At 68.4% G+C, this 26,009-nt stretch overlaps 1 protein-coding gene across 3 annotated transcripts; it reads right to left on the reverse strand.

Moving 5' to 3' along the window:
* Positions 1 to 4,275: 4,275 nt before the first annotated feature.
* DOK7 (docking protein 7) lies at positions 4,276 to 25,036 on the reverse strand. Of its 3 annotated transcripts, XM_047094257.1 has the most exons (8): positions 24,983 to 25,036; positions 24,866 to 24,911; positions 17,465 to 17,695; positions 16,304 to 16,504; positions 7,794 to 7,913; positions 5,906 to 6,003; positions 5,719 to 5,722; positions 4,276 to 5,161 (listed from the first exon to the last, which is right to left on the reverse strand). In XM_047094257.1, exons 1-8 carry the CDS (start codon positions 25,034 to 25,036, stop codon positions 4,404 to 4,406), a joined length of 1,512 nt encoding a protein of 503 aa, XP_046950213.1. In that variant the 3' UTR covers positions 4,276 to 4,403. The 3 variants fall into 3 exon arrangements, with proteins under 3 accessions (XP_046950213.1, XP_046950212.1, XP_046950214.1); XM_047094256.1 differs by lacking the exon at positions 5,719 to 5,722 and having other exon boundaries at positions 4,276 to 5,128; positions 5,884 to 6,003; XM_047094258.1 differs by lacking the exons at positions 5,719 to 5,722; positions 16,304 to 16,504; positions 17,465 to 17,695 and having other exon boundaries at positions 4,276 to 5,128; positions 5,884 to 6,003.
* Positions 25,037 to 26,009: the final 973 nt, after the last annotated feature.

The following is a 26,009-nucleotide window of genomic DNA, read 5'->3' on the forward strand; positions in this document are numbered from 1 at the left end:
ACCCCTCCCCACCCTGCCCGCGGCCAACCTTGCCCAAAGTTCAGCCTCCCCCAACTTCCCAGGCCTTTCCCGGAGTTAGAGCCCGCTTCTGCCCAGCGCTCACCTTCTAACTGTGCTTGGGGGACCCCAAGTCTTCCCCTCCCTGCCCGTCACTGGGACCCCTCACCTCTGTTCTCCGTCATCTCAAGGACGGGGTCCCTCCCGAAGGCCGAGGCTCCAAGGCGGCCCGGGCCTGCCCGCTCCATCCACACACCCCCCTGGGCAAGCTGGCCACGCTCAGCCACGCCACCCGCCCCTCACTCCCCGGGCCTGCCCCCCGCTAGGGCCAGGGTCCCTCCCGGCTGCTCACTGCTGTCCCACCGCCCACAGCCCCCTCCGGCCCGGCTCCCACCACTGCCCCTCTTCCACGTGCTGCCCCGTCGGGTGCGGTTTCTGGCCGGCCGTAGCCACAGCCACCGTGACCCTCACTTCCCCCGTCCCGAGGCGGTGCAAAGCTGGGGCCTACCTGAACGCGTCATCAGAAGCCCAGGGGGTGGGGCAGCTGCTCCCTGGACCAAAGAGAACATGTGTCAGTCTGTCCGTCCGGCTCGCACTCATCCTGCACCCAGCCCGAGAAGCAGGACGCTAACCCAAGTGTGACTTGGGGCGCCGGGGTTGGGCCACCTACCGGGGACACAGGCCCAGACTCCGTATCTCCCTGGGACCTCAGCTGGCCCGCCAGCCCCGACACCCGCTTGCCCTGTTCTGGGGAGGGGGTTGGCGACTGTGGCCCCCAGGCCGAGTCCGGGCCGCCTGTTGTGATAAACACAGTCTTGCTTACGGGCTCTGCTCGGGGCTGTGCCGCAGGGCGTGAGGCCACCAGACGCGCAGGGGCTGGGACCCGTACCCCCCCAGACGCCACCGGCCGGCTGCCAGCAGCGGCCGCCTGTGGGGGGGGCCACGGAGGCCACGGGAGATGAGCCAGATCCCCCAGAACAGCTGAGGGGCCTCTTGGTGGCACCTCATTCGACACGCGGGCCCGGGGGAGGAAGGGGCTTTGGTGGCCTCGGAGCTGAGCACAGGCTCTGACCGGGAGGGAGGGACAGCGGCCCACGACGGCACATCCATTGCCACCTGGGCTTCAATCGCCGGAAGCCCTCAAGGAACAAGCCCCCGCCAGGGCCAAGGGCAAGGGACCGAAAAGGGTCCAGCATCGCCAGCGGTCTGGGGATCACAGCCCGACGGTGGGGCCTGGTGGGCAGCTGCGGATGGGAATGTGGATGCGGAGGCCCGAAACGCTGCTCCCGGGGACACAGCTGGGTGCCACAGACTCGAGACACGGCACCCCCACCCTGGTCCTGGGCCAGGCTCGAGGACCCCTGAGCACGCTGAGCTGGTCTAACCCGTCACCTGGTGTTAAGGATCCCTTGTGCGGGCCTGGAGCTTGGGCAGGGCACGTCTGACCCCCAGCACTGCGACGGGAGGCCAGCTGCCCCCCAGGAGTCCCCACACACCGCCCTCCGACGTAGGAGGCCGGCCCTCTGCCCACAGGAGCCCAGGATCAGTCGCTAAGTGCCGACAGCCGCACCCGCGTCCAGGGGCCAGACCCGCAGGCACAGGCTCAAACCCAGCCCCGCGCATGGGCGGGACGCGACGAGCAACGTGGAAAATGAGCAAACGACGACCTACCTCCCCCTCCTTGGGGGCCAGGACCCCTCACCCCCTGGTGCACACGGCCCCAGAGAGACCAGGAGAAAGGGCTCCTGGTCCGCATCTGCCCTCTCTGGTTGCGCCCAGCCCCACCGGGTAAGGCCCCTGTGCCCCCACACACAGGACCACCCCGGGGTGCGGGGCGGCTGACGCACACGGCTGTGGAGGGCCCGGCCCTGCTCCCCCCCCCCCCCCACCCCGCATCTCCCCATCACACCAGATGCCTAAGCCTCCGGCCCAGGCCACGCCCCCGGCCAAAGCCCCACCCCTGGGCGACCTGGCTCAGCCTGCCTCTCCTGCCTCGCCCCCCAAACGGATTTCCCCTGAGGTCCCAGCGGTCTCAGTCGAGGAGACCGGAGTCCGGAGCCAGGATGCCCGCAAGGGGCAGGTGTGGTGGGGAGGGGCCGAATCTCTCCACCACTGGGGCCTCTATCTGCTCTGGGCGGAGGGACGCCTGTCCAGCCTGGCCGTCGGGGGCAGCAGGCCCGAGCCCGGACGACGAGGGGCCCTGGCAGGAACAGACGCCACTCACAGCCTTATTTGTCCTGCAGCAAGACCGGCCTCGGGGCGCCTCGGGGGCGGGGGGGACGATGGGGTGTCTGGTGACAGCTCCCCTTAACAGGCACCTACTGCACACTTGTGTCTGTCACCTCGTTGGACCCTCTCCGTGTGCCCAGGGGAGGAGGGACTGTTGTCCCCATCCATGGAGGAGGAAACTGAGGCTCAGAAAGGTGTAGTCACTGGCCTGAGGCGGCCCAGCTGGCGGGGCGGGGTGCCGCTCAGCCCCCAAAGCCTGGCCTTCCTCGCACTGTGGTGCGGCGGGAACCCCAGCCAGAACTCCCAGCTCGGCCTCCACGGGGACCTGGGTCCTCCTGGCTCCCCTCGTGGAGCTGCCCCCACCCCCCGCCAACGGGGTGGTGAGCAAGGGCGGAGATGGGGTGCCAGGGCAGGGCGTGCAGGCGTGAGATGCGGTCCCTGGAGCTCTGCCACCAAACGGGGGAGACGGCAGGGGGTGGGGGCCCCAGGCTCAGAGCCAGGACTCACTAGCCCAGAAAGCCCTCACTTGGACACAGGGAGCCACTCCTGAGCCCGCGTGACCACCGAGGCCCTCACTGTGGTCGCGAGTGGACAGAGGAGCATGCACACGCACCACACAGACCACACCCGTGTGCATTACACATCGCACACAAACATCACACCACACACGACGCATGCGTGCGTGTGAACACACACACACGTGCACACGCTCCACACCAGATGTGCAAACGCCATGCACACACACGCATGCAAATGTACGCAGCACACTTACCACACATGCACACGCGCTGCACGTGCACGACACACACGCGTGCAAATGCATGCACACACACACACACACGCACGGCTGTCGGGAGCCGCCTTTCCTTTTTCGGGTCTCTGGTGCGTTCAGACTTGAGGCCACTACGAGGCGAGGCCTCATGCTGCTCTCTGTGACCCACAGGCCCCCAGATCTCAGAGACAGGGGCCCCGCCGGGAGGGCCGGGGCGCGAGGTGGAGAGGACGGGCAGACGGAAAAGAACGACACCATAAGAAAAGAAAATTTTATTTCCAGTCTAAGGATGTATTACAAACAGCGTCAGACTTCAAAAATGTAAGAGCGACCAACGTCTTCAGCCGACGGTGAAGGTACAGAGCCACGTATTTACAGGTGAGCTGTTTGCCCCCCGATGGGGGTGACTCCGGACAGCGCGGGACGGCGCCAACCGGAGCCCGGAGCCGCACAGGCCCCGCCTCTCGCGGGTGCACGAAGCCGCAGAGCGATGGACAAACCAGGCAACGCAGCCGCACCCCATGCAGGCGAGCAGACAGACGCGGAGGGCGCCCACGTGCCCTCCGGATGCCAAGGGACGGGCCCCGGAGGCCCGAGCTCCAGCCTCGAACTCAGCCAGGGGGTGGCGGGGGAGGACGGTGCAGCTTCGAGAGCTTCCACAGGGGCCCCCTGGCAAGCTGGCCCTGCCGGGCTAGCTGGTGGAAGGGACATCACCACCCCGCCCCCCGGCCCGGCCCTCACCCCGGAGGCTGCGGCTTCAGGGAAAGGCTGGCGGGTGAGCCGTGGACACCCAGACCCTACAAGCCCCTGTACCTCCTGAGCCTCAGTTTCCTCCCCTGGTGGACGGGCCAGCAGTGGTGCTGCCTTGCAGAGGAGGGGCGGGGCGGGGCAGATCGGTAAAGCTCTCGTACGCACGACGTGCCGTGCTCCTGGCCCGGCAACCGGGGGTCTGCGGCGGCTGCAGGGGGCCCTAACTTGGGCGGGGTGACTGTGCACTGGAGGGGACGGACCTGAGGTGTGAGAGTGGCCGTCCGCAGGCAGGCAGTGGCACAGGCCAGCGAGGGGCGCCCCCAGCCTTGCTTACCCCGAGGGCACGGCTTGAGCCACCTAGGACACAGCACCCTCCTGTGCCCCCAGCACCTGATCCTCGGGCTCTGGGACTCTGCCAGCCCCCCGCCTGCCCCGCTTTTCCAGAACGTACTTCCGGCCGCATCCCGGTCAGTCCCGTGGGCCCCCCCTGCAGGCCTCACGCCCAGAGAGGAGGAGGCTCTGGGGTTGTCGCCGCTGTGCCCTCCCCACCGCGCCACACAGCAGCTGGCCCCGCCAGCAGCACAAAGGCGCCCCCTCCCCTCCTGTCGGGAGAGACGAACCAGCCCCCCGCAGCAGCGGGCCTGGGCCACGGCTCTCAGGGAGGGGGGTTTACCTTGAGTCCTCCACAGACGGGACAAGTGGAAAAGAAAGCCGGAGGAAGCCCCGCGTGGGGACTGCCTGCTTCCCAGGCCCCGCCGGGGGCCTCGCTGCCCGGGGCCTCCGCCGCCTGTCCCCGCCGCCTCGCGCCCAGCCAGCCGGAGGGACACCCCGCGGACGCCTGGCCACCCAAGTCCCCGGCCCCTCCGTCGTCGGGGCTGCCTTGTGCGGTGGCGGTCTGGTCCCTGGCGTCCCGGCACAGGCTGCGTGGCGTGTCATAATGTGGCCGCAGGGCAGCGGGCACTTGGTACTCGGCCGTCCCCGGCGGGCAGGCGCACAGGCTGGGGTCGGGCACCCCGGCCGCGGGCGGCAGGCTGAGCGAGGACCCGAACTCGTCGCCCGCGCGCCACACGTCCAGGCTGCTGCCCGCGCAGGACGAGAAGCTGCCCGAGTAGGAGGAGTGGCTGCCCGTGGCGATGCCGCTGTCCGACGAGCTCTGGCGGCCGACCTCCTGCAGCTGCCGCGGCCGCAGGGGCTTGGGTGGCGGCCTCGAGGCGCCCGGCGCGGCCTCCCCGGGGGCCTGGGCGGCCGCCGGCCCCGGGCCCTCCTGCGACGTGCCGGCCGAGGACGAGGACTGCTCGGGCCACGCCGTGAGCCGGCTGCCGGCACTGACGTCCGAGTGGCTGGCCTCCGAGGACGAGCTGGACAGGCTGCGGTCGTCCCCTGAGACAGAGGGCAGGGGCGGGGCTGTCGAGGCTGCTCCGGGGCTCGGGCAGACTCCGGGGGGCGGGGGCTGGGGGCGACGGCAGGCAGCACCCCCTCTCCGGGCTCCCCCTCTGCCCGGAGGCTCACGCGGGTCAGGCCGCTGCCTGACAACAGGCCCCTCACCTCCTCCAGCCCCCTCTACAACCTGTGCCCTCCTCCCGCCCCCTTGGCCACCACCCTCCGGGAACCGACACGAGCCGCCGTAAGGTCGCTGCTCGGTACAGACTGAGACTGCCTCCGGGGGCAGGCCTGGACGGGAAGGGGAGGCCCCGGTCCTCCCGGTGCCCGGCATGGGACTGGCAGCAGTCAGAGAGGACAGACGGGCTCCCCACCCCCACCCCCACCCCCAGGCAGGCCCCTGGCCGGCCGCCAGCCCCTTCTGTCTGTTTTTCCGAAAACCAGGAGTCGCCGGGAGCTGAGAAGGGGCCCTTCTGTCTCAGCACGAATGGTAAAGCTGAGGCAGGAGAGGCCACGGCCTCGTCAGGCCACGTGGCTGGTGGCCGGCAGGGATTCAGACCCAGCTCTCACCGGCTCTCAGGCAGCACCACGCCTCTGCTCAGGGCCCAGGCTGGCAGGTGGTGTGTGTGGCATCACAAGCAAGGAACAAATGAGTGAGCACAGCAGAAGGAGTGAATGAACGCATGAGCACAGGGGAGGAACAAACAGGAGCCCAGAGGTCGACCCCTTCCCCGCGGCAGGTGCGGCCCACCTACCTCCGCTCCCCGGCCGGACCACATGGGAGAGGAGGCTGAGCCGCTTCTCCAGCTTCAGGGCCTCCAGGGCCTCCTGGGCCACTCGCTCCTCCGCGGTGGGGGTCCCCCCAGGGCTCGGGTCTGCGGCAGAGGGAGAGTCAGCAGAGACGCGGCTTCAGCCCCATCCCCGCGGGACCCCCAGCCGCAGGCCGCATGCTGTCCAGGACGTCACGGGGGACCAGCACCGCCGGGGCCGCGCTTGTGCTGATTCTGCCCCGAGGCCACAGCAGGGCCACGGGTGACCCCCAGGAGTCCCAGCTTCTCCCTACACCTACTCGCCAGCTACTGAACACCAGTCTCAGGGCACCCGACCTGCCCCCTCCAGGCCCCCCGGCCACCAGCCTGTGTCCCGTGCCCGGAGCGGGCAGGCCCCTACAGGGGGCATGGGTCCTGGCAACGCCCGGGGCGGGGACCCCCGCGTGTCCTCCTGACCCCTTCCCGTCTGGCAGCCATTGGGGCAGGAAGACACCGGCATCAGACGGGCTCCCCGAGCCCCTCGTCCACATCTGCAAAGTGGGACCGGGCCACGAACGCGCAGGGTATACTCAGGGTGGGGCAGACCCTGCCCTCCCCTCCCGACTGTCAGCACGAGGAGGCCAGCCTCCCTGGGCCTTGGTGTCCACGTGGCTCCGACCGAGCAGGGTCAAGGCAAGGGGACCCCGGACAGCCCGGGGCCTGAGCTGCGGACACAGTGGAGACTGCATGTCAGGAGAGCCTGGTGATCACGGGGCCTAGACAAGACTCCAGCCAGACGCACAGGGCAGACCCCACCGGTCCGTCCACACCGCCCGTCCACACTGTCCTGTCCACACCCTGCTGTCCACACCGCCCGTCCACACTGTTCTGTCCACATCGCCCTTCCACACTGTCCTGTCCACACCCTGCTGTCCACACTGCCCATCCACACTGTCCTGTCCACATCGCCCTTCCACACTGTCCTGTCCACACCTCGTTGTCCACACCACCCGTCCACACTGTTCTGTCCACATCGCCCGTCCACACCGTCCTGTCCACGCCCCATGTCCACACTGCCCATCCACAGTCCTGTCCACACCCGCCCATCCACATCCATCGTCTACGCCACACCTGTGGTTGCAAGGCAGGAGGGTGCCAGCAGAGGGCGCCACCACACCATCCAGGGGAGCCCAGACTGGAGGTTCAGGCCACAGGAGCTACCCGCTGGGTCCCCAGCCCATCCCCGCTGGGCCTGTGTGGGGTGTGGAGGTGGGATGAGGGGCCGCACCCTGGCTGTGCTGCCCACACGAGGAGGCCACAGATGTGAGCTCACTGACCACGTGCTGCACGGCCAGGGGCTGTTGTCTCCCACCTGGACAGCGGGACAAGTGCCACCTCACGGGGCTGCGGGGGGCCCCGGCTATCCTGTGTATGCGCCACCCGGTGTGGCCTCGGGGACCAGCCTCTGCCCCTCCCGCGGCAGCTGGGCTCAGGCCTCCACACCGGCCCCGAGGGGAGGGCAGACCTTCCTCCAGTGGGAGAGGGGAGCCAGAACCTAGGGGTCCAGCCCTGCTCTGAGCCCCCCCAGTGCCTGGGGCAGCCTGGCCCTTCTGGGCTCCGGCTCCGCCCCGGCCCAGGGCTTGTGACGAACGCGCCCCAGCCACACACCCCCAGTTGAGACTCCGCACACCAGACAACCTCACAAAGCAGCCTCCGCTCCAGCTCGGACCCGGCCCGTCCTGACCTCAACCCACAGCACCAGTCGTGTGGGGCCAGGCCCCCACCCCAGTCTGGCCCGGAAGGGCAGCGGGGATGCAAGCGGTCGCCCGGGGAGTCCGGCAGCGTGAGCCCTCACCGAGGTCGGCCCACCGGACCCGGCGTCCCCCCTCCAACCCAGGCCACCCTCCCACACGCACCTGGGAGAAGCGGCCGCAGCCCAAAGGGGCCCTTGGTCGGAGAGATGCCGCGGACGATGCAGTCGAACAGGAAGCTGATCTGCTCTCCCTCGGCTGAGGACAGGAAGAAGACTCCGGCCCCTGCAGGGTGGGGACAGACCCTGCTGTCAGCCGGGCCCGGTGGCCGCCAGGAGGGACGGCGCGGAGCCTGGAGCAGACCCGCAAGACGGCCACGCGGGGAGGGAGAGCCCCTGTCGGGCCCCGGCCCACCGCGCCCCGTCCTTCAAACCCACATGGCGCGTCCGGGCGGCCCTGGGAACCTCGCTGCATCTGTAAGCCTGGTCCCCACTCTTTCTGCCAGCCTCCACGGGCCAGCAGGGGGAGCTGGGCTGCTTTGGGAGGATGTGGCCGCGGGAGGAAGCCCGTGAGGACGCCCCTGGTCACCGCAGGGGCCGCCTGGGGCAGGGTCCACATCCCAGAACGCAGCCAGGAGACCTCCGCCTCGGCAGGTGCCCCCGTCCCGCTCTCCCGACCCAGGGCTGCTCTGAGGAGGAGGAAGATGCGAGAGCTGGGCCCGCCCCACAATCGAGGCGGCCACCGCCGCTGTGGCCGGTGACACGTCCCCCCCACCGCACAGGCCCCCTTCCCGGCCGTGTTCTGGGGCAGGAAACCGGGCCACGGCGTGAGGTCTGGGGCTGAGGTCTTGCCCACGGGGCCCCCGCCAGCAGAGGGCAGGCCGCGTGAGTCAGCACAGCCCGCAGCCTAACCCCGCCAGGGTGAATGAAATCCCTCACCACCCGCCCAGTGAATGGGGACAGCGGGCCACGTGGACACTCGGCTGGTGTCACCGCACAGGAATCCCTCAGCCCCGCCCTCTGCCCGCCGCCCAAAGAAAGGCAGGCGTGCCCGTCCCTTGGCTACAGGCAGACCGGGGTGGGCGGGGGGATGCGTGGGCCGCCGGCCCCCATCACGGCCTGCCTTCTCGGGCTCCCAGGGACGCAGGCCAGCCCCGACACGTGCCAGGGCCCCGGCGCCCCTCCGAGGCTGCACCAGGGCTGGGGGGGCGTGGGCAGCACCCTCCAGCTGTGGGCGCTCCATCCGTCCAACGCCCCTGGACCAGGTGACACGCCTGCTTTAACCATGAGGAAACTGAGGCCCAGAGAGGCCGCCGGGCCACAGGGCACGTGCCGGCACCACGGGGCCTCGGGCCGGACGGATGGGCCCCCGAGCTGGGCCTTGCCAGCCGCCGGCTCGCGCCCCGCCAGTGGCTGAGGGGCCGGGGAGAGGAAGGCCGGGCCGCCGGCGCACAAAGGGCCGGGCCTCTAATCCCGAGCTTACAGTCAGCTGGCAGAGGTCACGGCACAGCCAGTCCCCCGACTATAAAAAACCACGTTACGAGGGGAGCGGAGCCGGCAGCCTTCCACCAGGCGTCTGCTGAGCGTCACGCTCCCCGAGGCGCAGCCGGTGAGGCCTGGGAGCCCGGCCGCCACCCCCACACACGCCAGCGGGCTGACGCCAGAGGTTCCCTGGGGACGGCACACGTCTCCCGCCCCCGAGGGAGGCGAGGCCTCCGGGACACAGCTCGTGGGGCGCGGACCGCTGGCTGGCGCTCGGGCTCCCCTCCCCCGCCCCAGGCTCTGGGACACCCCGAGCCCCCTGAGGTGGACGGCACACCTCCCTGTCCCTCAACACCCCCGGCCCCCTGTAATGCCACCTCACCTGTCGGGACCCTGCGTACCTAACGTTGCCTTTCCGGACCCTTGACCCCAGATCGCTCACTCGGGGCCGCGTTCAGGGAGCACCTCCTCTGGGGCGTCCCCTGTGACACCCCCTTATCTGGGTGCTGTCCTGGCTGCCCAGCCTGGTGTCTTACGGGCAGGGACCACTTCCAAGGCACTGGGCCCCAGTGTCCAGCCCAGGGGACCCCCAGCACTGGGGTGGGGGTGGAAAGAGGGAAGAAGAGGCAAGCCAACCCCGCTCCCCCGACCCCTGAAAGCGTTGCTTGAATCTCGTTTGCTTGCCCGTTTGCAGGGCCGGAGGACGTAGGGCCACTCTGCCACCTGGCCACTATGGAGACAACCCCTGCTCCGCCTTCCGTCCCCATCCGCAAAGCCCCACCCGAGGGTCCGTGTCCGCGACCATCCTGGGCCTTCCGGCCAGGGCCGCCCACCGAATGCCACTACCCGAGCGATCTGTCTGCCACACGGAGCAGGGAGGAGCCACCCCACCCAGACCCCTGACCCACAGGGTCACCAGCAATGAAAGAACCACCGAGTTCTGGGGTGTCCCTTGCTCTGCAATAATCAACACAGGGAGACAGGGAGGAGAGTCTGCTGAGTGGGAGGCCAGCCCTTTGCTGTGGGCAGACACTGCGGGCTCCAGGGGCCGCAGGCAGACCCCACAGGCTTGGCAAATGCAATCACCCCCAGCCACGATCCCCAGTGGCATGGGTGTTGCACCCTACGGAAAGGGCCACCAGCTCCAAGGGGAAAAAAACACTTTCATCCAAACGTGCCATGTTCCCACTTCTGTGGGCTGATGCCCGTTGGAAGTTAGTCCTCAGATGACCTCCCGTGTCCTGACTCTGCCAGCGGGTCAGTATCCCGGCTCCGCAGAGACAAGGACCACACGGTGAAGTCCCACCGGGGAGAGAGTGTTGGAAAGCATCTGGAGGACTTCCGTGCGGAGAAGGTTCTAGAAAGCTCTGTCCAGGCAGCACCAGACCTGCCTGGTGTTAGACTTTCACCTGTGAGATACCCATGGCCTGTGGGTTTCCTAACAGAGTCAAACCTCTACTGATTAGAATTTCATTTTTCTCTGCCCTTGTTTTGGGAGGAAGGATCAAAGTTCAACTAAAGGAGTTGAAATCAAGTTGTAAATTTCACCCGGTCATCTTGCCCACCAGGAAGACTGTAATTAAAAACAAAACAAAAACGGGGCGCCTGGTGGCTCAGTCGGTTAAGCGTCTGACTTCGGCTCAGGTCATGATCTCACGGTTTGTGGGTTCAAGCCCCGTGTTGGGCTCTGTGCTGGCAGCTTGGGGCCTGGAGCCTGTTTCAGATTTGTGTCTCCCTCTCTCTCTGCCCCTCCCCTGCTCATGCTCTGTCTCTCTCTCAAAGATAAACATTTTTTAAAAATTTAAAGCAAACAAACAAAAAAGAAGAAAACGGGCGTTGACGAGGCGGGGTGGGGGACCCGGAACCCCGTGCGCCGCCAGCGGGAATGCACCCGTTTGGTGCAGCCCCTGCAGAAAACGGCGCGGGGGCGCCTCCGAAACTCAAACACAGAACCACCGTCCGGCCCAGCAATCCCACGTCTGGGGGCCCCAGAAGGAGCTGCAAGCAGGACGCGAAAGAGGCACCCGACCCCACGTGCACAGCGGCATTAGTCGCACGAGACAAGGGAGGAAGAAACCAGGAGTCCACCGACAGAGGAAAGGACACACACGGCGTGGTCCATCCACAGGGGGATGTCAGCCTCGAGGAGGGACACCCTGCCACCTGCCACCGCGGGGATGGGCCTGGAGGACTTGATGCTCACGAAGGCACAGATACCGCGTGGTCCCACTGCTCCGAGGAGGAGCCACGTCATCGAGACAAAGTGGACGGTGGGCGTCAGGGGCCGGGGGAGGGGACGTGGGGGTTAAGCGCTCACTGGGGCCAGTGTCAGCTGGGGAAGACAGAAGACTTCTGGGATGGAGGGTGGGAACGGCCACATGACCCTGAATGTACCTGATGCCTCTGAGCTGTCCGCCTAACTAAGGTTAAAATGGTACATTCTGTGCTATGTATATTTTGCCCCAGTAAACAAACAGAACAAACCCCTCCTCCAGGAAGCGCTCTGTCCTGCCCGTGCCCAGGAGGCCCCCTGCACCCTCTTCATAGCCACCAGTGCAGGACGGAGCCCACACTGCAGGGCACTTAACGTCCTGGCAGCCACTCCTGCTAAGTGCCCGGCACGTGCCCGGATCGCTGTGACAACCCTGCACACGCACATGCACACACACGCGCACACACGTGCACACGCACACACACGTGCACACGTGCGCACACCCGCGTGCATATGCACATGCACACACCCACGTGCATACATGCACACGCATACGCACACCCACCCACATGCACACGCACACCCACGCGCACACGCACGTGCACACGCACGCACCCACGTGCACACACCCACATGCACACGCACACACCCACGTGCATACATGCACACGCACATGCACACCCACCCACGTGCACACGCAATGCACACCCACGCACACACATGCACACACCCACGTGCACACGCACATGCGCACACACGCACCCACGTGCACACACCCACGTGCATGCGCACACACGCACCCACATGCACACACCCACGCATACTTGTCCCTGGGGCACAACGGCCCGGGCAGGACCCAGCACCACCCTGGGCAGAGTGAAGGGACATTGCCGGGTGAGCTGCAGCACTGGGCTCCGTCCCCGAGTAGGGGTGGCCTGTCTCCCTCGACGCCCCGCTTCCTGCGAGGTCCAGCTGAGGCCGCTCCTCGGTGACCCACCTTCCTCTCGGGCAGCTGGGCCGCCCTGGCCCCACGGCCACACTGGGTACCTGGGCACTCCCAGCTCAGGTAAGAGGCTCCTCAGGGCAGGTCTGGGATCTTCCACTCCTCTGCGTCTCCCCGGGGCCAGCTGAGGGCTCTGTCATCGGCCCGTTCTCTCAAATGGTGCCCTGAGTGACCCAGCAGCCACGAGGCCAGAGGCAGCCCCCGTGCCCCAGGTCCGGTGTTCAGGGCTGCTGTGGGAGGGCAGCAGAGGGCGTCGGCCGGCGTCCTCCCCATCCCTGCTGTGGGACACAGAGCTGAGCCGCGGGCCGGGGGCCTCGGTGGAGACGCCAGCCCGGGCCCTGCTCTTTCCACAGAGCCCAGGGCCTCCCAGAGCCACGCCAAGGCTGGGAGACTCACATTGACTCTCTGCCACCAGGAACATCGTGTCAACGGTGACCTGCTGGCCCAGAGCCATCGGGGAAGGTGGGGCTGGTCCCATTGCCCCAGTCTATGCAGGGGGCCGGTTGGGCTTATCACAGGGGATCTCCCCCTGAAAGAGCGGGACTCGGGGTCCCCTCTGGGGTGCTGGAGTCTGTGCCCCACCCACAGCCGCCCTGGGGACCGGAAACGTCTCATACCCGTCTCAGACGGGCTCTGAGTTCTCCCCGCCTGGCCACGTGCTCCCCAGCCCCAACCCCCGCTTGGCTTGGAGAAGCCACCGAACACGTCCCCTCCTCTGCCCACGTTCCCGGGCTCAGAGACCAGGGTTTCAGCCAGCTCTGCCGGGACCACCCGGCATTCAGACCACCAGACGCCAGGGAGGCCGAGATGACGTATCAGCCGGACAGCACGGGTGCTTTAAATACACAGCAAGAGGGTTTCTCCCGGTTTAAGCCTTCGTCCTTTACTCGCTTGAAAGTCATTTAAAAACGCTCACTGTGCCCCAGAGAGCAGGGCAAACGAGCGGAGGAGGGGCAGCACAGACGGAGGCCACTCCCAGGACATGGGCGGGGTGTTCCTGAGGGTCGCCGTCCACGACGTGCCTCTGCCACAGGCTCGGGGACCTTTCTGCCACCTGCTGACCCTGATCTTTTGCAAATGCAGCTGGCTCACGTGGATGTGGAAATGCCCTCGAGATGCCCCTGACCGGGGGGGGGGGGGCGCCAATGCAGGGGACAGAGACCTCCTCTGGGCCCCTCCTGGACGCTTCCACCGGCCTTCAGGCCCGCTCGCATGCCCATCCCGGGCTCTGGGTGGCCCCCTTTCTCCCATTCCCTTTCACACCCCTAAGCCCTAACCACACACCGTGGGCCGTCCCCAGAGACAGAGAGGCCACACTGGGAGACCCTGGACTCCCAGCCAACAAGCCCACTCCCATCTGACTCCAAACAGGCCACTGTCCACGTGCAGGCCACAGAGAGAAAATGCCCACCTGGAAGGTACCCAGAGCCACACGGAGCCCCCACGTACCCGGCCTGATGCCCCCCTTCGCCTACCAGGCCAGGACCCCACCTCCACACCCTCCAGGGTCCTGACCCCACCCCTGACAGTCACACCAAATGTCTCAGCTCTCTGAGAATTTCCTGCTCTCTGGAGAACTGTCTGTGGCCGAGGGCCAAGGGGATGTGGTCCTGGGGGGCGCGGGGGCCGGGTTCGGGCTGTACCAGGGGAGGGAGACGATGTGAATTCCTTACACCCCAGACCTCCCAGGTCCCCCCCATGATTCCAGCCCAGCTCTCTGTCCTCCAGATTAAATGCGCCCAGGGCCATGGGCCCGTCAGGATCCAAATTCTAGAGCCTTCACATCATGGGTTGAATGGTGTCCCCAAAGGTTAGGTTATACCCGAAAATGTGTCACTCGACCTTATTTGAAAGAATGGCCTTTGCAGGCGTAACCGAGGGAGACGAGGCGAGGGCATCCTGGATTGTCGGGTGGCCCTAAATCCGGTGACTCGCGTCCCGTGGAGTCGGAAGAGAAGGCCCCGGGCGATGGCCAAGTGACGACAGACGAGAGACTGGAGTCAGGTGGCCACAAGCCCAGGGCCTCCTGCGGCCTCCAGGGGCCGGAAGAGGCGGGAGGGAGGCTCCCTGGAGCCTCTGGAGGGAGCCAGCCGGGCCCACACCCTGACTTGGGACAGAACTGTGAGGGAACCGTTTCTGTTGCTCTGAGGCTCCAGTTTGGGATAATTTGGTCCGGCGACCCCAGGACACCGACTCACGCCCCGCCCTGAACTACCCTCCCTACCCCCAGGACGCCCGGGCCTGAGTGGCCTGGTGGTCTGAGCACACGTGCAGGGGTGCGCCGTCCCTCCACCCGCAGCCCTGCATCGAGGACAGCGTAAAGCCCAGCTGACGTGGGCAGAGCCGTGCGAACTTGTCCCTGACAACAGAGCCGCACGGGACCTGTCCCCCCAGGCGTTTGGCCGGCGGCCTCCGCAGAGCCGGGGGCAGCAGGGAAGCCTGAATCCCCAGCACATCTGCGCTCCCGGGTCAGCGTCCCGCAGCAGGGCGGGCATCCGGCCGGCCTGGGAACAGCATCAGGATGGCCCCAGAAGGGCCCCCACTGCATTGCCGGCAGCCCAGGGAAATCACAGCAGCCTCTGCCCACCAGAGCCAAGGCCCGACGTCCGGCGCTATTGATCGGCAGGAGGGAGCCCACCCCGCTCTGAGGCCTCCGAGGGAAAACGTCGGTGCATCCTATCACATGACGGCTGGTCCTCCTGACCGGCCTCCCTGGGGGCACACGCCGGCACCACCCCCGGGCGGCGTGCACCCCGTCCTCAAAGCAGCCCCACATAATGCCCCCTCCTCCAGGGGAGACCCAGTGCACCGTGGCCCCCGGCTCTGACCACCCACACAGCTGGGTGAGGGTCCCCTGCCCCCCGCCCCACTCTAGACCCCAGAGCGCTGGGACCTCCACTGTGCCAGAACCAGAGGCCCCAAGGGCGCATCAAGCAGGGGGCAACAGCAGGTGTCTCACCCGTCCCCGATGCCGGCCCAGAGGAGGCTCCCCGGCAGCTGGGCCCACCCCAGGGCTCCAGGGGCCACCGCCCAAACTGCCCCAGCCCGCGGACCCGCCACAGCCAGTGACAGACGCCCTGCTGCCCCGAGCGAGGGCTCCGGCCTCACCTGCTCATTGGTCTTTGAGGCTGATGGCTTTTCTCCTGGACACAGGGCCCCGCAGGCTGCCTGCCACACAGGGCCGGCCCCCACCTCGAGACCCGCTGGGAGACGGCCCCAGCCGGCCAGGATCCCCCCTGCCCGCCCTTTGCAGAACGAGGGCCCAGCCGGCCGGCACGCACACGGCCTCAAGCACAGCCCCTCTACCGGGGGGATCCCGGCAGGACCCAGGTCCCAGAGCCCAGTGGACGCCACCCAAACCTGGCCGAACGCGTGTGCCAGACCCTGCCGTGAGCCCCTGCGGTCGTCACCTTCACGTGAGCCTGTGGGGTGGGGGACTGGTGCCCCTCTGTGGAGCACGCAAGGGAGCGGGCCCCAATCGCCGTCTGGGGGGGTCCCAGGCTGAACGGAGATGGGGGCGCACAGCTCCCCCCCACCCCAGCACACCCGGCGGCCCTCGGCGCTCTGAGGGGGGCACATCTGTAACATCGGGACAGCTTTTCACCTGCCCTGCCCCCGGGCATGGTGTGTCCACGGGGCATCCTTGGTCCACATGTGTCCCGGCATACCCCCCCCCACACACACACATTCATTCTTCCCCCCTTTTCTTGTTTCTCACTCAGTCCGAACACTGTGACTTCAGGCACAAGGCCATGCGTCGTGACAGGCAGGCCTGGCTGCAGGGGTGCGGGTGGGCTGCAGCCGGAGGGTCCGTCCTCCCTCCTCGGTGGCCTCAGCGCTGAGCACTGGGCTGTGAGACACCTGGCCTCGCCCACCACGTTTCCAAGACGCCAGCCAAGCGAGCACACGGGTGGGGCGGGCGGCTCCAGGCCGAGGGTTTTGGGGTGAAGCCGAACTCCGAGCGGCCCGGCATACTTACAGTACCCACACCTGGTCCCGCCTTCGAAGATGAATCCGCTGGGCACGGCCCCGTAGCGCCGGAGGTCAGACAGCTTCCACTGCCCCGCGACAGCCGGAGGGATGTCCCTGGCCACGACAAGGACGTCGTTGCAGAGGTGAAGGGTGGCGGGGCCGCTCTCCAGCTTGGTGCCTGGAGCCACCGTCACGTGGAACCTGTGCACTGAGGGCAGGGCAGGGGCGAGAGGGCATCACTGGGAGCAGAGGCCCGGCAGAGGGGGCAGCTCCCAGGCGTCCGTCCTGAAGGCGGGATGCCCTCAGCTCCCGGCCCGGGCACCCGTCACCACCTCTGTTTGGAGGCAGGCAGGCCCTCGGGGGGGCCGCCCTGCCCACGCCCCCCCCCCCGCCCCCCGTCCTCACAAGCCGGACTCGGCCTCAGCCGGCTCCCGAGAGAGCCCCCTCCTCGGGCCCCCAACGCTCAGCGGCAGAGGCCAGTGAAACTGTAACGATTATTTTAAGCAAATAAAAATTAAGGCAAAAGTCCGTGAGGAGCCAAGTATCAAAGGTTTGAATAAAGACGAGGCCGCTCAGGGTTTCGGGGTTGGGTCAGGAAGGAAGGGGAAGGGCCGTGCAGGCTTGCAACCTGTCCTCCCCCCGGATGTTGGTACCGTGTTCATCACGGATTTGTGCGAGATCTTGACGTTTCTAAAGGCTGTGCTCCTTGGCGTCCGCTGTGAGGGCCGCCCACCCTCATCCGGGCCCTCCTCTGGGCCCGGCCTGGCCACCCCGCCTCCCTGGCTCAGGCGCCCCCAGCGGGGTGCAGCGGGACGCTGACTGTGGCCTCGCTCCCCCAGAACCTGGCTCCGGGCGGGGGAGGGGCCCAACGGCAGGCCTGTGGAAGCTCCCTCTGCTTGGCCAGCGCCTGCTCTGGGTAACGGCTCTAGTTCTGACGGGATCGAGTCAGGAGCTCGGAAGGTCCCGGAGCCCCAGCTGCTCCCCCCACGCCCCTCCCCTCACAGGCCCCGAGCGCGACCGCCCGCCCCAAGCGCAGAGCCTGGTGGGGGGCGTGGGCTGGTGCTCGGCAAACCCTCCCGCATCGCACCCTGGAGTCGCATCGCGGCCCCTGCGGCCTGTGGATGAGGGCCCCACGGGACGCGGCGTCTGTCGCCCTGGCCTCACTCACCCTCACCGAGCGCGTAGCGGATCCGGGCGTCCCAGGCGCACATGGCCTCGCGGCTGTCGAAGCCCAGCATGACGGCCTGGGACAGGCAGACGATGGCCAGCGTGTGGGCCAGGCCCTCGTAGGGCAGGCCGGGCTCCAGGCCGCAGATGTCCTCCAGCATCAGACTGCTGCGCTCCCGCAGGCCCTTGGCTCGCTCAGACTTGTCCTTGTAGGCCAGCATCAGAAGGCAGTCTGCGAGGGCGCCGGACGAGGCACGGTGGGCCGGCAGCACCACGCCCCAAGCCCCCGGCATCCCCCGCCCGGAGAGTCCCGGCTTTGAGGGACGACCCCGAGCGAGCCACCCAGCCGCCCTGAGGAGGCACAGTCCCTTCATCTTCCAGGGGCGTCGCCCACCCTGCACGGCCCACGGGCCACAGGGGCAGAAGTGGGCCCGGGACACTTGGGCCCGACCCCGTCCCCACCCTGCCCCAGGCTCTGGGACCCGCAGGGGCCACCCTCAGGGGCCGCCGGGCCCACGGGAGCTGTGGCCCGAGGCCTGCGGGGACGGGCCCCCTTCCCGTGCACCTCCCGGGTCTCTCGTCCTCCGGGGGGTGCGCTGGACTCCAGCCCTCGGGGAGGAAGCCACTGCCCCCTCGGGCCCACTGCCGGACCCCATGCCAGCCCGCCCGCAAGACTGGCAGGTGCCACGCCTCGGTCCTAGAGTCCCCGTTTTCCCTCAGCATCATGGTCGCCGGCCCCATCATCCCCGCGGGACAGCAAGCCAGAGCCGCTGAGGCCGCACGCGGCCCCCACGCCGTCCACCTGCACCAGTCCAGGCACGCCACAGAGGACCAGATGGCCCTGGGCCCCCCGCGGGCCTGCCTGACAGAGCGTCCCCACCTGCCTGGGCCCCGGCCACCCGTTCTTCTGTGAGCGTGGAGGGCTCGGGGGCCCGACGTGACGCCGAGGCACCTTTCAGTGTGAGAACGCCCCAAATCCCACGAGAAAGCTGGAGGAATCAGGCCCCTGGCGAGAGCCGGAGAGGGTGGGGATGGAAGCCGTGGGGACCCCGCGGAAGGGGCGCGGTGACGTTCCCACTCTGGCCTCTGAGAGCAGGCCCCCCCCCCGACCCACGTGACCACCAAATCCCGCAAGGGCCCGACGCACACGGATCATTGCAGCCGAATCGGGGACAAGTCACGGTTGTGAGCCACGTGCTTCCTGCCGTGCGAGGCCCGGCAAACCACAGCAACGGCCCCTCCGAGGGCCCACGGGGGTCCACAGACCTCCCTGGTCGGGGCCGAGGGCAGCGTCAGCCCCCGACGCGCCTCTGTCCTCGCGGCACGAAGCGGCCGCAAAGTCGGGGGGACCGCGAGCCGGCTGCCCGTCCCGCTCGCAAACCCGTCCTTCGTGTCTGAGACGCTCACATCAGGAAAAAGCAAACATGTTCCCGTTTTGAGGGGGAAAAGCCCAGAAGCCACAGAAACCCACGTGCTCCCCGGAGCCTTCCGGTGTGTGTTCTCTCCCAGGACCAGCCCGGGAAGAGGCTGTGGCTTCGGCCAACTCCCTCTGGAAGCTCACAGCCGGGCCACAGAGAAATGAGGCACACGGGCTGCAGAGGACACGTGTCACTGCAGACACATCCCCTCACGTGTCACCGGAGAAGTCAGGCCCCGGAGCCAAGAAGGAGCCTGGGTAAGGGCCTCCGCGCGGGACAAAGGGAGCCAGGGAGGGCTGCAGGGAGGAGGTAGCACACGTGAGGGGACAGCCCCGCCTCTCGGCCCCCACAGCCCCGGTCCCTGGTCCGACAAGCAGCCGCCACCCGGTCCCTGCAGCAGGCTCCGCGGTCCCTCACAGCACTTTTTCTAGCCGGGCCTGTGCCTTGTCCGGTTGCTGTCCCCACTCCCACCAGCCCCGCGGGTGGGCTCTTGAAGGCAGGCCTCCTTCCGCTTGTGCACAGTGACATCCCCGGTGCCCCGCATGAGGACGGTGCGGGGTGATCTGTCACTTTAGGCCCGGCCCGACCTGCACGGCAGAGCGAGACTGTCACCTCCTTTGTTCTAGGAGTTATGCTCCCAGGAATATAGCCACAAGCAGGGTCAGCACACCTTCCTGTAAAGAGCCAGACAGTAACTGTTTGGCTTCATGGGCCACACAAGGTCCGTCGCGGCGGCCCGACTGTGAGGACAACAGAGTAACACGCGAGTGAGTGGCCATGTTCCGATACAACTTTACTACAAGCGGCCCGCCAACTCCGGGGCTAGAGTCGAGTCGGCTACAAGGGCCACGCCCTCCGGCTGCCTCCCGCGGCCGGGCGGGCGCCCCCATCCCAGACCTGCGCACCCATGGGACGGGTTTTGGGGGCCCGCGTGCGAGCGCCACACGTGTCCCCGAGCCTGTCCAATCTCCTCGGGGCTGAGCAGCCGCCATCCCGTCCCGTATGGACACAACCACGGGCACCCTCGCCCATCCGCCGGGGGCCGATCAGGCCCCGGAAGACGCGTCCACGCCTGACCCCAGAGCGTGGGAGCACCACCTTATTGGTCAAGTTAAGGACCTCCAGGTGAGGTGGTCCCGGGTCGTCCGGGGGAGCCCAGATCTAACCGCGAGCGTCCTCACAAGGCACAGGCCAGAGGACAGACGCAGAGAGGAGGCGGCCACGTGAGGACCGTCGCAGAGCGATGGGGCCGCAGGCGGAGCGCCTCAGCCGCCAGGAGCTGGAAGAGGCGGGCGGGAGCCTCCCCAGGGCCTTCCGCGAGGAACGTGGCCCTGCCGACACCTTGATTTTGGACCTCCAGCCCCGGGGACCGTGACAGAGCGGGCCTCTGCAGCCCAGGAACCTGGGACGTCCTCCAAGTCACTGCTCGCGTTTCTAAACGTGGACGGAAAGGCCGGCACGGCCACGGCCTGGTCTCGGCCGGAGCAGCTCGGGTCCACCCCATGCTCAGTGCTCCGAGCCCCCCAGCAGCTCGGCTGGGACCGTGGGGAGGGGGCTGGGCGGACGCGGTGACTATGCGGCCCATGGGGCCCTGCGACTGCAGCTGCTCCCACCACGTCCCCGCCACGTCCCTGGGGGCAATGAGCTGGTCTTATTTTTAAAGCCCGCCCCCGGGGGGGGGGAGTGCACCAGAGGAACAGAAATTCTCCCTTCCTGCCCGTGACAAAGCAGGGTCGGCCGGGGTGGGGGGGGCACTGACACTGCCTGCACCCTGCAGACACAGGGCTGAGGAACGCACCCCCCCCCCGCCAGACAGCCCCACGGGGCACCCCACGGCCGCACCCCTCACGGGAAGCCCAGAGGGACGGGTCCTGCGGTGAGGCCTCCGGGTCAGCGGCTCAGGGAGCACACCGGGCCACCCAGTGGAAGGGCCTCTATCCAGCTCCTGTCCACGCGGGCCGGGTGCACCCTGCTCACAGCAGGAGGGCTGAAGGGTCTCTGTGACGTGGCTCCGGGCGCGGGAGACAGAGCCGTCCACAAGCCCGGAGAGGCGTGGCCCAGGGCAGCGGGCGGCTCCCTGGAGCACGTGGGGCCATCACAGTGAAAGGAGGCGGAGGAGGCAAGGAGGTAAACCAAGGCACCGAGGGCTGACAGGCGCACACACACGTGCACTCAGCCACACAACACACACAGACATCCACGCACGCACACACTTACACGCACGCCTCCACGTGACTGCTGTGGCCGCCGGGCCCCTCCCTGTGCACGGCTTCCGGGGTGGGAGGCTGGCTGACCCCGTCCACGACTGTCGACCCACCCCCAGCGCTCAGAGCCCCCGCTTTCCGTCCGCGGGATGGACGCCACCCACCGGGCCCAGGCCAGGTGTTAACACGGCCTCGCCACCCTGCCGGCGAGCTCAGGGTGGCCTGGCAGGGGACCTCAGCGCGGGCCTGGGACAGCCCCACAGCATCACTCGGCACTGGGAGATGGCTCGCCCCTGAGTCCGCCCCTGTCCTCCAGCAACTTCCGCCTTGCCGGGACCCCTCAGAGCCTTCCCACACCTCCCACCCTGCGCCACAGGCTGGTGCATCTCCCCAGAAGCCCTCGGCCCAGTTGATTGTGCTTGCGAGCAGACAGGGGACCCGGGGGACAGAGCCCAGCCCGCATAGAGCTGACACCCAAGAGGGAACAGCGTCAAAGGAGGCCACCATGGGAAGTACTGTTGAGGGGATGGCAGTGGCTGCAGGGGCCCCAACGCGGGGCCGAGACTCTCCCAGAGGGCACAACAAAAATGACTCCCAAGTGATGCAAGGAGCCAGTGCAGCAGCCCTGCAGGGATCAGTGCTGTGCTACAGGGAAGAGCCAGTGCAAAGGCCCAGAGGTAGGAACCCAGAGGGCCTGCGGGCGGGAGAGGGAGGGAAGAGTGGCCCACGCTGTCTGCTGGTCGGGAGGGCCTGGTGAGCCCTGGGGGCTGTAGGCAATGGGGGCTCAGCCTGGCTGTGCCCGGAGAAGACGCCTGGGGTGAGAGCAGAAGCCTCCAGGCTCCTGCGGCTGGTCAGGCAAGACGTGCTATTGGCCCAGGCTGGCCAGGGTCAGGCTCTGCATTAACCATGATGACAGCCTGACGGGACCTTCCCCACAGGACTTCTCCGTGGGCAGGAAGAGCAGCCATCACACTGGATTGCCGGGGGGCAGGGGACGCCCTGGGAGGGGGCTGCGGGGGCGGGGCTTGGGCCACTCCGTCCTGGACACGTGAGCTGGAGAGGCCCATCGGACACCGCACACGCAGGCGGCTGGACGTGGGCGTCTGGAGATGTAAAAATAACTGTGGGGTCATGAGCCCTCAGACGCGCTTGCGGCCAGGGCCGGAGAGCCTCGGGGAGGGCCGGCTGGGGACAGGCAAACCTCCGGGCCTCCAGGCTCAGGGAGAGGCCGGCCCAGAGGGTGGAGACGGAGGTGGACGCCCACGAGACGCGGCAGAAGTGGCTGCTGGAGTCAGCCCTCGTGTCACGGTGACCTTGACACGGCGCCTTCAGCACAGCAGCTGGAAGAGCCCAAGGGGACCCCTGCTGAGGGGGCGGCAGCCTGGGGGCAGCTGGGAGCAGCCGGGAATGGGGCCGAAGCCGGGAGGGCCCTCGCTGAGCCTCAGGCCCAGGATGGAGTGTGGGCCCAGCCCGTCTGGGATCCGACCCAGGAAGGAAACAGTTCACGGTGCCGGAGGGGGTGGGGGGGGGGGTCGTGCAGGTCTGTGCGGCTCACAAGGACGGGCCACCCAGAGAGCACAGGCATCAGCGGGGACACGCAGGCTGTCGGTGCTCAGCCCTCCCGCCCGGTGGGCCACACACGCGCCCTCAGCCGGGAGCACGGCGAGAGCCGCATCTGGACTGGTCCAGGTCACACGGTGCGTGCGGGCGGCACTGAGATCTGAGCTCGGGGTTCCCTAACTCCCGGTCCTGAACCCGGGGCTGTGGGGATCCCAGGCCCCTTCTTCGATGTCCCCACGGGGACAGGAAGGCTGGCCACCACTCACACTCTGTCCCGGGCTGCCTGTCCGGCCTGGGACTGAGCCCATTCCCGGGGGACACAGACCCTCCCCGTCACCAGCACCTGGTGCCTGGCCCACCTCAGAGAAGCTGCCAGCCGCACGGGGCACGCGCCGAGGCCCCGCTCCCGGTGAGTCTGCGTGGCCCCGGGTGTTGCCCACGGCAGCTGGGCTCACAGCCCCCACCGGGCTGCCTCTGGCTGGCGATGCGGGGTCCTTGCCATCCAGGACTGCGGGCAGGGATGGGGGTGGGGGAGCCATCCTGGGTTCAGGGACGCGAGGTGATAGATGCACGGCTCAGAGGGGCGGGAGGGGGCCCACCTTCCATTGCCCCTAATCCCCTCCCAACCTGCCGGGGCTCAGGGGCTCTCCAACGCAAGGCCCCGCCTGGGGCGTCCCGCCCTCTCTCCTCCCACGGCCCCCCTCAAATCCAGAGCTGGCTCCTCTGTGGGAGGCCCCTCCCTCCCCACATCCTGAGGTGCTCTCCACACCGGCCCCGCACTTCCTACCGCTCCTATGCACGTGGGAGAGCCCAGGCAAGGCGCCACGGACACCAAGCCCTACAGACCCAGATTCTGGATGCCGGGGACCCCTGCACACTCCCCGCAGTGCAGAAGGACCCTCCCTCCTCAGGCAGGCCCACGCCAGGCTCCAGCAGGAAGCTCTCTTGGGTGCTGAGGTAAAATCCACCCCCGGGGGCTGCAAATCACACGCTCCCACGTGAGAGAGGGAGGAAGGCCACAGAGACCACCGGTGGGGCTGCTCCTCAGGTGGCGCCGTGCGGGCCCCCCCTGCTCCCCCCCACCCCATCCCACCAAGCAAGCTGCCGCCAGCCCCCCACACCCACGAGCCTCTTGAACGTTTCCGGGGGCCTCTGCCCCGCTGCCCTCTGCCTGGGCCTGCCTCTCCATTCCCTGCCTTCCAGGGGCCACTCGGTGTCCCCACCCCTATGCCTCCTCTACCGGGCCGCCCTGGAGCTTCCCCTGGACAAGACCCCCGGGGCACCAGGCACAGGGTCTTTGCATGAAGAACTGACTGGCTGAACGAGCCGTCAGTCAAGCCCCGGACCCCTTGGAGGGGAAGCTGAGGCCCAGGCAGGAAGAGGGTGTCCAGGACCAAAATCAGGCCCTCGTATTGCAACTGTGGGCAGGCGCAGGGCAGGGAAGGGGGAGGGGACCCGGGAGGGGGGACCAGGGAGGGCGCCCACCGCCCACCCCCCACCCCCTTCCAGGGAAATGGCAGACACCCCGGGCGGCCCGGAAGACATTCCAGCAGTCCCACATGGGTGAGGCAGCGTGCGCTCACACCCCCAGCACCCCGCACAGACCCCAGGGTGCTTGGGTCCGCGCCAGGGCACCTGCCTCCCCAGACAGCTGCAGCCACACGGCTACCGAGCCTCCCGAAGCACAAGAACGAGAAGCCCAAGCTCGGGGCTCTCCGCGCGGGCCTGGCCTTCCCACCCCCAGAGCTGCTCCCCCCAGCCAGGGCACGGAGGCAACACACTTCCCACCTGGTGGCCCAGCCTCTGCCCACCTGGGGAAGGTGGGAGCGCCCCCGGGTCGGCGCCGCCCGCAGCGTCCAGACCGGGCTCCGCGGCACCACTCGCCCCCACCCCCCTCCACAGGGCGCACAAAGCCGGCCCCTCCCCCGCCCCCGGGGCTCCCTGCTGCGTGTTGGGGGAGGGGAGAGCACGCCCGCGCCGGCACTCGTGACCCCTCCAGCCTCCGCTGCCCCGCAGGCCCCTCCCGGGGAGGTGCGGGCGCCGGCGGGTCCCGGCGTCGGGCAGGAGCAGGCCGAGGCGGCGGCGCTCTCCGGTTACAGCCCGCGCGGCGCCGCCGGCTATTTCGGGCGAGCTGGCCGCGCTCCGGGCCGGCGCCCGAGGCCGCGGCGCCCCGCGTCAGCCCCGCGCCAGCCCCGCGCCCGCGCCCCGCGCCCCGCTCACCTGCCACCGGCGACGGCTTGCGCAGCACCAGCCACCTAGTCTTCCACTGCGGGGACAGAGGGAGCGTAAGCGGCCGCCGCGCCCCGCGCCCGCCCCGCGCCCGCCGCGCGCCCCGACCTTCTTGCCGTCCCGCAGCTTGACCTGGCCCTCCACCAGCGCCGCCTCGGTCATCTTCTGTCATGGTTCCCGCGGCGCCCGCCGCGCCTCTCCCCGCCGCCCCGCGGCCGCCCGGCCCAGGGTCACTTTCAAAATAGCTCCGGGCGGGCCGAGCGCAGGGCGGCGGGGGCGGGCCGGCGGGGGCGGGGCGCGGGCGGGGCGCCGGTCTCCCCCTGCGCCGCCGGCCCCGCGGGGCACCTGCGGCCACCTGCGGCCCCGCCCTCCGGAACCCGGCCGCCTGGGTCGGACGCCGCGCCCCCACCGCCCGGATGGGGGCGCGGGGTGGGGGTGGGGGTGGGGGTGGGGGCGGCTTCCCGTCCAAAAGCAGAGGCCACGACCTGGCAACTGGAGACACGTTCACGGGGCGTCTTCCCCCCACCTGGCTTCACCCTCCGGCACCTGCCCCTCCCACCGCCCCAGGGCTGTCACCAGACACCCCTGACAACCCACTGACCTGGGACGACTGGGGCCTAGGAGGCCGCCTCGCCCCCCCCCCCCCCCCCCCCGGCCCTCCAGCCCCCTCGCCTCTCCCAGGCAGGGTAGTGGAGGGGGAGTCCATTCAAGTCCCCTGGCGGCATGGACCCCAGTGCAGGTGGGATTGCTGGATTGCTGTGGGGGGAGGGGGGGTCCGGGTCTCTGTGCGTGGTCTCCCCCACACCCGGCTCTACTGCTCCGTGGGAGACCCACCAGGAGCCCCCTTCACAGCAGGAGGTGGGGGGGGGCTCTGAGCTTCTGGATTTTTCCTCCTCCACCCTGTAAACCCTGTCCAGCTGCCCCTGGTTCTTCCAGAGCCCAGGGAGTTTGGGGGGCTCGGCAGGCCTACACTTTGGACATCTGCCCCCATTTCTAAGATGGCTTCCAATGCCCATGCCTCCAGGAGCATCACAGGATGAGGGGGACAGCAGCAGAGGGGACGGGGCAGTGCCCTGGGAAAGCAAGGAAACGCAGAGTGTTCCCAGCCTCAGGGAGTTTATGTTCTGGCAGGGAG

This window comes from Lynx rufus, unplaced genomic scaffold (assembly GCF_022079265.1).
Source record: "Lynx rufus isolate CCGP_SWC_20201006 ecotype Redwood Valley unplaced genomic scaffold, mLynRuf1.p SCAF_38, whole genome shotgun sequence".
Taxonomy (NCBI): Eukaryota; Metazoa; Chordata; class Mammalia; order Carnivora; family Felidae; genus Lynx; species Lynx rufus.